The sequence below is a fragment of the Oncorhynchus clarkii genome, chromosome 3, assembly GCF_045791955.1.
Source record: "Oncorhynchus clarkii lewisi isolate Uvic-CL-2024 chromosome 3, UVic_Ocla_1.0, whole genome shotgun sequence".
Taxonomy (NCBI): Eukaryota; Metazoa; Chordata; class Actinopteri; order Salmoniformes; family Salmonidae; genus Oncorhynchus; species Oncorhynchus clarkii.
In genome coordinates this window covers 1,340,503-1,353,411 of record NC_092149.1, presented here as the reverse complement: position 1 = coordinate 1,353,411, position 12,909 = coordinate 1,340,503, and the positions used below count along the sequence as shown (strand labels likewise).

The 12,909-nt window shown below is 51.2% G+C and overlaps 1 protein-coding gene across 1 annotated transcript in view; it reads left to right on the top strand.

Annotated features, from left to right (window-relative positions):
• The window catches only part of LOC139405572 (uncharacterized), a 48,949-nt gene that overhangs the window by 12,148 nt on the left and 23,892 nt on the right, over positions 1 to 12,909 (top strand). The window contains exons 3-5 of the mRNA XM_071147983.1: positions 2,544 to 2,810; positions 11,184 to 11,675; positions 12,476 to 12,558. Coding sequence (XP_071004084.1) covers positions 2,544 to 2,810; positions 11,184 to 11,675; positions 12,476 to 12,558 — 842 coding nt within the window. The remainder of the gene's footprint in view (positions 1 to 2,543; positions 2,811 to 11,183; positions 11,676 to 12,475; positions 12,559 to 12,909) is intronic.

Sequence of the window (12,909 nt, the reverse complement as noted above, 5' to 3'; positions counted from 1 at the left end):
AGTAGTTTCTCTAAGGGGTATATTGACCAGACAGAGTAGTTTCTCTAAGGGATATATTGACCAGACAGAGTAGTTTCTCTAAGGGATATATTGACCAGAGTAGTTTCTCTAAGGGATATATTGACCAGACAGAGTCGTTTCTCTAAGGGGTATATTGACCAGACAGAGTAGTTTCTCTAAGGGATATATTGACCAGAGTAGTTTCTCTAAGGGATATATTGACCAGAGTAGTTTCTCTAAGGGATATATTGACCAGAGTAGTTTCTCTAAGGGGTATATTGACCAGACAGAGTAGTTTCTATAAGGGATATATTGACCAGAGTAGTTTCTCTAAGGGATATATTGACCAGAGTAGTTTCTCTAAGGGATATATTGACCAGACAGTGGTTAGAGGGGGGTGACAGGTAGCCTAGTGATTAGAGCGTTGGACTAGTAACCAAAAGGTTTCTAGTTCAAATCCCAGAGCTGACAAGGTACAAATCTGTCGTTCTGCCCCTGAACAGGCAGTTAACCCACTGTTCCCCTGAACAAGACAGTTAACCCACTGTTCCCCTGAACAGGCAGTTAACCCACTGTTCCCCTGAACAAGGCAGTTAACCCACTGTTCCCCTGAACAAGGCAGTTAACCCACTGTTCCCCTGAACAAGACAGTTAACCCACTGTTCCCCTGAACAGGCAGTTAACCCACTGTTCCCCTGAACAAGGCAGTTAACCCACTGTTCCCCTGAACAAGGCAGTTAGCCCACTGTTCCCCTGAACAAGGCAGTTAACCCACTGTTCCCCTGAACAGGCAGTTAACCCACTGTTCCCCTGAACAAGACAGTTAACCCACTGTTCCTCTGAACAGGCAGTTAACCCACTGTTCCCCTGAACAAGGCAGTTAACCCACTGTTCCCCTGAACAAGGCAGTTAACCCACTGTTCCCCTGAACAAGGCAGTTAGCCCACTGTTCCCCTGAACAAGGCAGTTAACCCACTGTTCCCCTGAACAGGCAGTTAACCCACTGTTCCCCTGAACAAGACAGTTAACCCACTGTTCCCCTGAACAGGCAGTTAACCCACTGTTCCCCTGAACAAGGCAGTTAACCCACTGTTCCCCTGAACAAGGCAGTTAGCCCACTGTTCCCCTGAACAAGGCAGTTAACCCACTGTTCCCCTGAACAAGGCAGTTAACCCACTGTTCCCCTGAACAAGGCAGTTAGCCCACTGTTCCCCTGAACAAGGCAGTTAGCCCACTGTTCCCCTGAACAAGGCAGTTAACCCACTGTTCCCCTGAACAAGGCAGTTAACCCACTGTTCCCCTGAACAAGGCAGTTAACCCACTGTTCCCCTGAACAAGGCAGTTAACCCTCTGTTCCCCTGAACAAGGCAGTTAACCCACTGTTCCCCTGAACAAGGCAGTTAACCCACTGTTCCCCTGAACAAGGCAGTTAACCCACTGTTCCCCTGAACAAGGCAGTTAACCCACTGTTCCCCGGTAGGCTGTCATTGTAAATAAGAATTTGTTCTTAACTGACTTGCCTAGTTTTTAAAAAATGTACTCCCCTTTTCAACAACTACTCTGTAGATGGGTCCAGAGACAGGGAGATAGCTGTATCTGTCCAGAGACAGACAGGGAGACAGCTGTAGATGGGTCCAGAGACAGACAGGGAGATAGCTGTAGATGGGTCCAGAGACAGACAGGGATAGAGCTGTAGATGGGTCCAGAGACAGACAGGGAGAGAGCTGTAGATGGGTCCAGAGACAGACAGGGATAGAGCTGTAGATGGGTCCAGAGACAGACAGGGAGAGAGCTGTAGATGGGTCCAGAGACAGACAGGGAGAGAGCTGTAGATGGGTCCAGAGACAGACAGGGAGAGAGCTGTAGATGGGTCCAGAGACAGACAGGGAAAGAGCTGTAGATGGGTCCAGAGACAGACAGGGAGACAGGACCACAGACAGGAAAGGAACTGTGTAGAGGCAGCTGTGATATCCTGTCAGATGATGAGAGAGGGAGACAGAGGGAGGAGAGGTTGACCATGAACTCCTCTGAGTTATGATCTTTTAATCCCTTCCATCCGTTCTCTGAATTCTCCCTTTTCCTCTCCTCCCTCTGGTCCTTCTCTCCCTCCGCCCCTCTTCCTGACACTCCCTGACATTCTCTCCCACCTAATTCTCTTGCCTGCCATCTCTCCCTGCCTGCCTCTCTCTCTACTCCCCCTTCTCCATCTCCCTCCCTCTCTCTCTCTACTCTTCCTTCTCCATCTCCCTCTCTCTCTCCCTGCCTGCCTCTCTCTCTACTCCCCCTTCTCCATCTCCCTGTCTCTCTCCCTACCTGCCTCTTTCTCTCTACTCCCCTTTCTCCATCTCCCTCTCTCCTTGCTTCTCTCCATCTCCTTCTCTACCTGCCTCTCTCTCTACTCCCCTTTCTCCATCTCCCTCTCTCCTTGCTTCTCTCCATCTCCTTCTCTACCTGCCTCTCTCTCTACTCCCCTTTCTCCATCTCCCTCTCTCCCTGCCTGCCTGCCTCTCTCTCTACTCCTCCATCTCTCTCTTCCTGTCCAGTTGGAGGCTAGAGGAGGTCCTGTCGTTGAGCTGGGGCTGAGAACTCAGAGTCCAGAGCCCAGGGAGAGTCCTCTACAGCGGGGGGACAGAGAGCAGCAGAGGAGGCTGCTGGTCGACACCCACACGGCCGCCATGGACCTGCGCTGTCGGCTGGAGCTCAGCGAGAAGGGCTGGGTCCGAGAGAAGTCTGAACTGATGGAGAGATTCAACTCTGAGAGGAAGGAGTGGGAGAGCCATCTGGGAGACATGCAGAGGAAAATAGAGGAGGTGAGAGGAGGGGGGAGAGGAGGGGAGAGGAGGGAGGAGGGGAGGGGAGGAGAGGAGGGGAGGAGGGGAGAGGAGGGAGGGGTGAGGAGGAGAGGTGAGAGGAGGGGAGGGGAGGGGAGAGGAAGGAGTGGGAGAGCCAGCTGGGAGACATGCAGAGGAAAATAGAGGAGGTGAGAGGAGAGGAGAGGAGAGGAGGGGAGGGGGAGAGGGGAGGAGGGGAGGAGAGGAGGGGAGGGAGGAGGGGAGGGGAGGGGAGGAGGGGAGAGGAGGGAGGGGTGAGGAGGAGAGGTGAGAGGAGGGGAGGGGAGAGGAGAGGAAGGAATGGGAGAGCCAGCTGGGAGACATGCAGAGGAAAATAGAGGAGGTGAGAGGAGGGGAGGTGAGGGGAGGTGAGAGGAGGGGAGGGCAGAGGAGGGGAGGAGCGAAGAGGAGGGGAGGAGTGGGAGAGCCAGCTGGGAGACATGCAGAGGAAAATAGAGGAGGTGAGGGGAGGTGAGAGGAGGGGAGGAGAGGGGAGGGGAGGAGGGGAGAGGAGGGAGGGGAGGAGAGGTGAGAGGAGAGGAGAGGAAGGAATGGGAGAGCCAGCTGGGAGACATGCAGAGGAAAATTGAGGAGGTGAGAGGAGGGGAGGGGAGAGGAGGGGAGGGGAGGGGAGAGGAAGGAGTGGGAGAGCCAGCTGGGAGACATGCAGAGGAGGTGAGAGGAGGGAGGAGGTGAGAAGAGGTGAGAGGAGGGGAGGAGGAGGTGAGAGGTGGGGAGGAGGGGAGGAGGAAGGAGTGGGAGGAGAGTGAGAGGTGGGAGGAGAGTGAGAGGGGGGAGGAGAGTGAGAGGTGGGAGGAGAGTGAGAGGGGGGAGGAGAAAGGTGGGAGGAGAGTGAGAGGGGGGAGGAGAGAGGTGGGAGGAGAGAGGTGGGAGGAGAGTGAGAGGTGGGAGGTGAGAGGGGGAGGAGAGGTGGAGGGGAGGAGAGTGAGAGGGAGGAGAGTGAGAGGGGGAGGAGAGTGAGAGGGGGGAGGAGAGAGGTGGGAGGAGAGTGGTGGGAGGAGAGTGGGGGGAGGAGAGTGAGAGGGGGGAGGAGAGGTGGAGGGGAGGAGAGAGGTGACAAAAGGCTTTAAATCTGACACACTCAGGCTAGGAGAGGCTAGGGGAGGCTAGGAGAGGCTAGGAGAGGCTAGGGGAGGCTAGGGGAGTCTAGGAGAGGCTAGGAGAGGCTAGGGGAGGCTAAGGGAGGCTAGGAGAGGCTAGGGGGGCCTAGGGGAGGCTAAGGGAGGCTAGGAGAGGCTAGGAGAGGCTAGGGGAGGCTAGGGGAGGCTAGGGGAGGCTGGGAGAGGCTAGGGGAGGCTGGGAGAGGCTAGGGGAGGCTAGGAGAGGCTAGGGGAGGCTAAGGGAGGCTAGGAGAGGCTAGGAGAGGCTAGGGGAGGCTAGGGGAGTCTAGGAGAGGCTGGGAGAGGCTAGGGGAGGCTAAGGGAGTCTAGGAGAGGCTGGGGGAGGCTGGGAGAGGCTAGGGGAGGCTAGGAGAGGCTAGGGGAAGCTAGGAGAGGCTAGGGGAGGCTGGGAGAGGCTAGGGGAGGCTAGGGGAGGCTAAGGGAGTCTAGGAGAGGCTGGGAGAGGCTAGGGGAGGCTAGGGGAGGCTAAGGGAGGCTAGGAGAGGCTAGGGGAGTCTAGGAGAGGCTGGGAGAGGCTAGGGGAGGCTAAGGGAGTCTGGGAGAGGCTAGGGGAGGCTGGGAGAGGCTAGGGGAGGCTAGGAGAGGCTAGGGGAGGCTAGGAGAGGCTAGGAGAGGCTAGGGGAGGCTAGGAGAGGCTATGGGGAGGCTAGGAGAGGCTAGGGGAGGCTAGGGGAGGCTAAGGGAGTCTAGGAGAGGCTGGGAGAGGCTAGGGGAGGCTGGGAAGCTAGGAGAGGCTAGGAGAGGCTAGGAGAGGCTAGGAGAGGCTAGGGGAGACTAGGAGAGGCTAGGAGAGGCTAGGTGAGGCTAGGAGAGGCTAGGGGAGGCTATGAGAGGCTATGGGGAGGCTAGAAGAGGCTAGGGGAGGCTAGGAGACAGGAGGGGAGGCTAGGAGAGGCTAGGGGAGGCTAGGAGAGGGGAAGGGGGACTAGGCTAGGGGAGGCTAGGAGATTAGCTTCCTAATGAGAAGAGAAATACAAAAGGAACAATCTGCTTTGAACCAACATGTGGCTCTCATTTGGCCTCCCGAGAAAAGCACAGAGGAAAAATAGAGAGACAGAGAGACATGTTTACCACAGCATAGTCCTCACCTCACTACAGAGAGACATGTTTACCACAGCATAGTCCTCACCTCACTACAGAGAGACATGTTTACCACAGCATAGTCCTCACCTCACTACAGAGAGACATGTTTACCACAGCATAGTCCTCACCTCACTACAGAGAGACATGTTTACCACAGCATAGTCCTCACCTCACTACAGAGAGACATGTTTACCACAGCATAGTCCTCACCTCACTACAGAGAGACATGTTTACCACAGCATAGTCCTCACCTCACTACAGAGAGACATGTTTACCACAGCATAGTCCTCACCTCACTACAGAGAGACATGTTTACCACAGCATAGTCTTCACCTCACTACAGAGAGACATGTTTACCACAGCATAGTCCTCACCTCACTACAGAGAGACATGTTTACCACAGCATAGTCCTCACCTCACTACAGAGAGACATGTTTACCACAGCATAGTCCTCACCTCACTACAGAGAGGCATGTTTACCACAGCATAGTCCTCACCTCACTACAGAGAGACATGTTTACCACAGCATAGTCCTGACCTCACTACAGAGAGACAGAGAGACATGTTTACCACAGCATAGTCCTGACCTCACTACAGAGAGACATGGAGACATGTTTACCACAGCATAGTCCTCACCTCACTACAGAGAGACATGTTTACCACAGCAGAGTCCTCACCTCACTACAGAGAGACAGAGAGACATGTTTACCACAGCATAGTCCTCACCTCACTACAGAGAAACATGTTTACCACAGCATAGTCCTCACCTCACTACAGAGAGACAGAGAGGCATGTTTACCACAGCATAGTCCTCACCTCACTACAGAGAGACAGAGAGACATGTTTACCACAGCATAGTCCTGACCTCACTACAGAGAGACATGGAGACATGTTTACCACAGCATAGTCCTCACCTCACTACAGAGAGACATGTTTACCACAGCATAGTCCTCACCTCACTACAGAGAGACATGTTTACCACAGCATAGTCCTCACCTCACTACAGAGAGATAGAGAGACATGTTTACCACAGCATAGTCCTGACCTCACTACAGAGAGACATGTTTACCACAGCATAGTCCTCACCTCACCACAGAGAGACATGTTTACCACAGCATAGTCCTCACCTCACTACAGAGAGACAGAGAGGCATGTTTACCACAGCATAGTCCTCACCTCACTACAGAGAGACATGTTTACCACAGCATAGTCCTCACCTCACTACAGAGAGGCAGAGAGGCATGTTTACCATAGCATAGTCCTCACCTCACTACAGAGAGACAGAGAGGCATGTTTACCACAGCATAGTCCTCACCTCACTACAGAGAGGCAGAGAGGCATGTTTACCACAGCATAGTCCTCACCACACTACAGAGAGACAGAGAGGCATGTTTACCACAGCATAGTCCTCACCTCACTACAGAGAGGCAGAGAGGCATGTTTACCACAGCATAGTCCTCACCTCACTACAGAGAGACATGTTTACCACAGCATAGTCCTCACCTCACTACAGAGAGATAGAGAGACATGTTTACCACAGCATAGTCCTGACCTCACTACAGAGAGACATGTTTACCACAGCATAGTCCTCACCTCACCACAGAGAGACATGTTTACCACAGCATAGTCCTCACCTCACTACAGAGAGACAGAGAGGCATGTTTACCACAGCATAGTCCTCACCTCACTACAGAGAGACAGAGAGGCATGTTTACCACAGCATAGTCCTCACCACACTACAGAGAGGCAGAGAGGCATGTTTACCACAGCATAGTCCTCACCTCACTACAGAGAGGCAGAGAGGCATGTTTACCACAGCATAGTCCTCACCTCACTACAGAGAGACATGTTTACCACAGCATAGTCCTCACCTCACTACAGAGAGATAGAGAGACATGTTTACCACAGCATAGTCCTGACCTCACTACAGAGAGACATGTTTACCACAGCATAGTCCTCACCTCACCACAGAGAGACATGTTTACCACAGCATAGTCCTCACCTCACTACAGAGAGACAGAGAGGCATGTTTACCACAGCATAGTCCTCACCTCACTACAGAGAGACATGTTTACCACAGCATAGTCCTCACCTCACTACAGAGAGACATGTTTACCACAGCATAGTCCTGACCTCACTACAGAGAGACATGGAGACATGTTTACCACAGCATAGTCCTCACCTCACTACAGAGAGACATGTTTACCACAGCATAGTCCTCACCTCACTACAGAGAGACATGTTTACCACAGCATAGTCCTCACCTCACTACAGAGAGATAGAGAGACATGTTTACCACAGCATAGTCCTGACCTCACTACAGAGAGACATGTTTACCACAGCATAGTCCTCACCTCACCACAGAGAGACATGTTTACCACAGCATAGTCCTCACCTCACTACAGAGAGACAGAGAGGCATGTTTACCACAGCATAGTCCTCACCTCACTACAGAGAGACATGTTTACCACAGCAAAGTCCTCACCTCACTACAGAGAGGCAGAGAGGCATGTTTACCATAGCATAGTCCTCACCTCACTACAGAGAGACAGAGAGGCATGTTTACCACAGCATAGTCCTCACCTCACTACAGAGAGGCAGAGAGGCATGTTTACCACAGCATAGTCCTCACCTCACTACAGAGAGACAGAGAGGCATGTTTACCACAGCATAGTCCTCACCACACTACAGAGAGACAGAGAGGCATGTTTACCACAGCATAGTCCTCACCTCACTACAGAGAGGCAGAGAGGCATGTTTACCACAGCATAGTCCTCACCTCACTACAGAGAGACATGTTTACCACAGCATAGTCCTCACCTCACTACAGAGAGATAGAGAGACATGTTTACCACAGCATAGTCCTGACCTCACTACAGAGAGACATGTTTACCACAGCATAGTCCTCACCTCACCACAGAGAGACATGTTTACCACAGCATAGTCCTCACCTCACTACAGAGAGACAGAGAGGCATGTTTACCACAGCATAGTCCTCACCTCACTACAGAGAGACATGTTTACCACAGCATAGTCCTCACCTCACTACAGAGAGACATGTTTACCACAGCATAGTCTTTACCTCACTACAGAGAGACATGTTTACCACAGCATAGTCCTCACCTCACTACAGAGAGGCAGAGAGGCATGTTTACCATAGCATAGTCCTCACCTCACTACAGAGAGACAGAGAGGCATGTTTACCACAGCATAGTCCTCACCTCACTACAGAGAGGCAGAGAGGCATGTTTACCACAGCATAGTCCTCACCTCACTACAGAGAGACAGAGAGGCATGTTTACCACAGCATAGTCCTCACCACACTACAGAGAGACAGAGAGGCATGTTTACCACAGCATAGTCCTCACCTCACTACAGAGAGGCATGTTTACCACAGCATAGTCCTCACCTCACTACAGAGAGACAGAGAGGCATGTTTACCACAGCATAGTCCTCACCTCACTACAGAGAGACATGTTTACCACAGCATAGTCCTCACCTCACTACAGAGAGACATGTTTACCACAGCATAGTCCTCACCTCACTACAGAGAGACATGTTTACCACAGCATAGTCCTCACCTCACTACAGAGAGACATGTTTACCACAGCATAGTCCTCACCTCACTACAGAGAGACATGTTTACCACAGCATAGTCCTCACCTCACTACAGAGAGACATGTTTACCACAGCATAGTCCTCACCTCACTACAGAGAGACATGTTTACCACAGCATAGTCCTCACCTCACTACAGAGAGACATGTTTACCACAGCATAGTCCTCACCTCACTACAGAGAGGCAGAAAGACACAGAGAGGCAGAGACACAGAGAGACAGAGAGACCTATATAGGGAACAGAGTGCCATTTGGGAGGCATCCATTATGAAATAGTTCTCCAGATTGGGGGGTGGTAGGAGGGGAAAGGTCATTTGTTCAGTTTAGCACTCTGAGTCTGTGGTCAGTTGTATTTTTCTGTGGGTGCGTGGCCTAAGGAGTGAGTTGTGTGTTTCTCTGGGTGTGTATCCTAAGGAGTGAGATGTGTTTCTCTCTGGGTGCGTGGCCTAAGGAGTGAGTTGTGTGTTTCTCTCTGGGTGCGTGGCCTAAGGAGTGAGTTGTGTGTTTCTCTCTGGGTGCGTATCCTAAGGAGTGAGTTGTGTGTTTCTCTGGGTGTGTGGCCTAAGGAGTGAGTTGTGTGTTTCTCTGGGTGTGTATCCTAAGGAGTGAGATGTGTTTCTCTCTGGGTGCGTATCCTAAGGAGTGAGTTGTGTGTTTCTCTGGGTGCGTGGCCTAAGGAGTGAGTTGTGTGTTTCTCTGGGTGTGTATCCTAAGGAGTGAGTTGTGTGTTTCTCTGGGTGTGTATCCTAAGGAGTGAGTTGTGTGTTTCTCTGGGTGTGTATCCTAAGGAGTGAGATGTGTTTCTCTCTGGGTGCGTATCCTAAGGAGTGAGTTGTGTGTTTCTCTGGGTGCGTGGCCTAAGGAGTGAGTTGTGTGTTTCTCTGGGTGTGTATCCTAAGGAGTGAGTTGTGTGTTTCTCTGGGTGTGTATCCTAAGGAGTGAGTTGTGTGTTTCTCTGGGTGTGTATCCTAAGGAGTGAGTTGTATTGGAGTGGTTTCTGTCGTGGTTTCCATATGTGTTTTTATGTATGGGATCAATGCCTTTATTTCTATGGCTGTGTACTCCATACTTTTTTAACTTAAATGTCATCCAAAATGTAATCTACGTCAGCACCAAAAGTCGTTATATCACGAGAGGGCCATAAACAATGGCTAGTAATGCCACGTACTCCATGGAAGGTAAAAGTCGATATATCACGAGAGGGCCATAAACAATGGCTAGTAATGCTGCGTACTCCATGAAAGGTAAAAGTCGATATATCACGAGAGGGCCATAAACAATGGCTAGTAATGCCACGTACTCCATGGAAGGTAAAAGTCGATATATCACGAGAGGGCCATAAACAATGGCTAGTAATGCCACGTACTCCATGAAAGGTAAAAGTCGATATGCATCGTCATTTTTCAGGACACAAACTCAAGTACACAGTACAAATATGATCCAATATTTTCAGTATTTTATACAGCGTATTTCCTATTCAACAAATCTGTATATGAATAAGGCTTGAAATGACTTATATTGTTTTCAAAATATACTAGAATGGATTTTATAAAATGACTTTAACCTGTAGAGTATGCCTTGTTAGTGGCTCAACCAGTAAGGTTTCAGCCAGGACTTGATGGACAGTCGGAAGACCGAATGAAATGGTAGGAGGGAGGGACATGCAGGCGGTTAGAGACGTACTCCTGTGTCCGTGGTAACCAGGGCTAGTCTTTTCCATCTACGGTGTCCACAGACCGATTTATAACGTGAAAATGTCTGTCGGAAAAAACCCGGTACCAGAACTACGCAGGACTTTTACATCGAAGAGTTTAAAGCTTAAACATAATAATAACACCCACAGACCTGGAATGAGATTCTGTTTCTGTGGTAACACCTTACTTCACGCCTTACAGATGTGAAACGTTGTGATTCTGCCCTAATGCATCGTGGGCAAGACCTGTGAAAGCATTTCCCAATGGCCACACACTGGTTGAATCCACGTTGTTTCTAGTCGTCATTTCCCACTGTCCACACACTGGTTGAATCCACGTTGTTTCTAGTCGTCATTTCCCACTGGGCACACACTGGTTGAATCCACGTTGTTTCTAGTCGTCATTTCCCACTGTCCACACACTGGTTGAATCCACGTTGTTTCTAGTCGTCATTTCCCACTGTCCACACACTGGTTGAATCCACGTTGTTTCTACATCATTTCCCACTGTCCACACACTGGTTGAATCCACGTTGTTTCTAGTCGTCATTTCCCACTGTCCACACACTGGTTGAATCCATGTTGTTTCTAGTCGTCATTTCCCACTGTCCACACACTGGTTGAATCCACGTTGTTTCTAGTCGTCATTTCCCACTGTCCACACACTGGTTGAATCCATGTTGTTTCTAGTCGTCATTTCCCACTGTCCACATACTGGTTGAATCCACGTTGTTTCTACATAATTTCCCACTGTCCACACACTGGTTGAATCCACGTTGTTTCCACATCATTTAAATGATATGACTCTCTCTTCCTAGATGTACAACGAGGTGAAGGTGAGGCGCGAGGTATCTGGGGAGATGAGAGAACCTGTCGGAGAGATTACAGAGGAAGTCACCCTGAATGTCAGCGTACATACCACCAGCACAGGATCCAGCATGCTTAGCGACAACTCGACTTCCGACCCCCAGAGCAGCAGCAGCAGCCAATCAGAGCCCACCAACCAACGCGGCTCCTACCCCCGTCGTCACCGCAACGATGACTTTGCCGCCCACAGAAACCGGGCGGATCACCGTGGCGACAGAGGAAACCCCCGTAACTATGACGACTGTGTCGGTAACCAGGAAGTGGACATGGCGGAACTGGAGGCCATCCTGCGAGGGGTTGACAGACACTCTCCCTCTAAAGGGGGTATGGTTAATGTCCGTCGCTCCTCCCACGGTGGATCTAGTGTAGGAGTGACCCACAACACAGAGATGATCTCCGGGACATGGAGTGACAAGATGGAGAATACTACAGCCCTCAATGCCGTGAGTCACCACAACGTTCTGTCGTCTATGGCTCCACCCTCTGAAGTCTATTTTGGTCTTTAGTAATGTACATCTCTCCCTCTCTCCTTCTCTACTCTCTCTCTCCTTCTCTCTCCCTCTCTCATTCTCTACTCTCTCTCCTTCTCTCTCCCTCTCTCATTCTCTACTCTCTCCTTCTCTCTCCCTTTCTCCTTCTCTACTCTCTCTCCTTCTCTCTCCCTCCCTCCCTCCTCTACTCTCTCTCCTTCTCTCTCCCTCCCTCCCTCCTCTACTCTCTCCCTCCCTCCTCTCTCCCTCCCTCCTCTACTCTCTCCCTCTCCCTACCTCTCTCTCCGTCTCTCTCTCTCCCTCCTTCTGTCTCTCTCTCTCCTCTCTCTCTCCCTCCTCTCTCTCCTTCTATCTCCCTCTCTCCTCTCTCTCTCTCTCCTTCTCTCTCTCTCTCTCCTTCTCTATCTCTCTCTCCTTCTCTCTCTCTCCCTCCTCTCTCTCCTTCTGTCTCCCTCTCTCCTCTCTCTCTCTCTCTCCTTCTCTCTCTCTCTCCTGTCTCCCTCTCTCCTCTCTCTCTCTCCTTCTCTCTCTCTCCCTCCTTCTCTCTCTCTCTCTCCTTCTCTCTCTCTCTCTCCCTCCTCTCTCTCCTTCTGTCTCCCTCTCTCCTCTCCCTCTCTCTCCTTCTCTCTCTCTCTCTCCTTCTGTCTCCCTCTCTCCTCTCTCTCTCTCTCCTTCTCTCTCTCTCTCTCCTCTCTCTCTCTCTCCTTCTCTCTCCTTCTCTCTCCTTCTGTCTCCCTCTCTCCTCTCTCTAGGCCCTGAAGGAGATAGCCCGTGTGAGTGAAGAGCTGTGTAGCTACCAGGATGAGATCAGCAGGAAGTCCGGAGGGGACAAGAGGTAAAACTATATCAACAAACTGTTCCCTGTATAGTGCACTACTTTTGACCATGGCCCATAGAGCCGAGTACTGGTTAGATCCAGCCAAGTGCCATAGGGCTCTGTATAGGGAATAGGGTTCCGTTTGGGATACAGTGACTGTCTACCGATGGCTGGATCTAACCAGTACTCGGTTGGGAACACCTTGGCACTTGGCTGGATCTAACCAGTACTCGGCTGGGAGCATCCTGGCACATGGCTGGATCTAACCAGTCTTCGGCTGGGAGCATCCTGGCACATGGCTGGATCTAACCAGTCCTCGGCTGGGAGCATCCTGGCACATGGCTTGATCTAACCAGTCCTCAGCTGGGA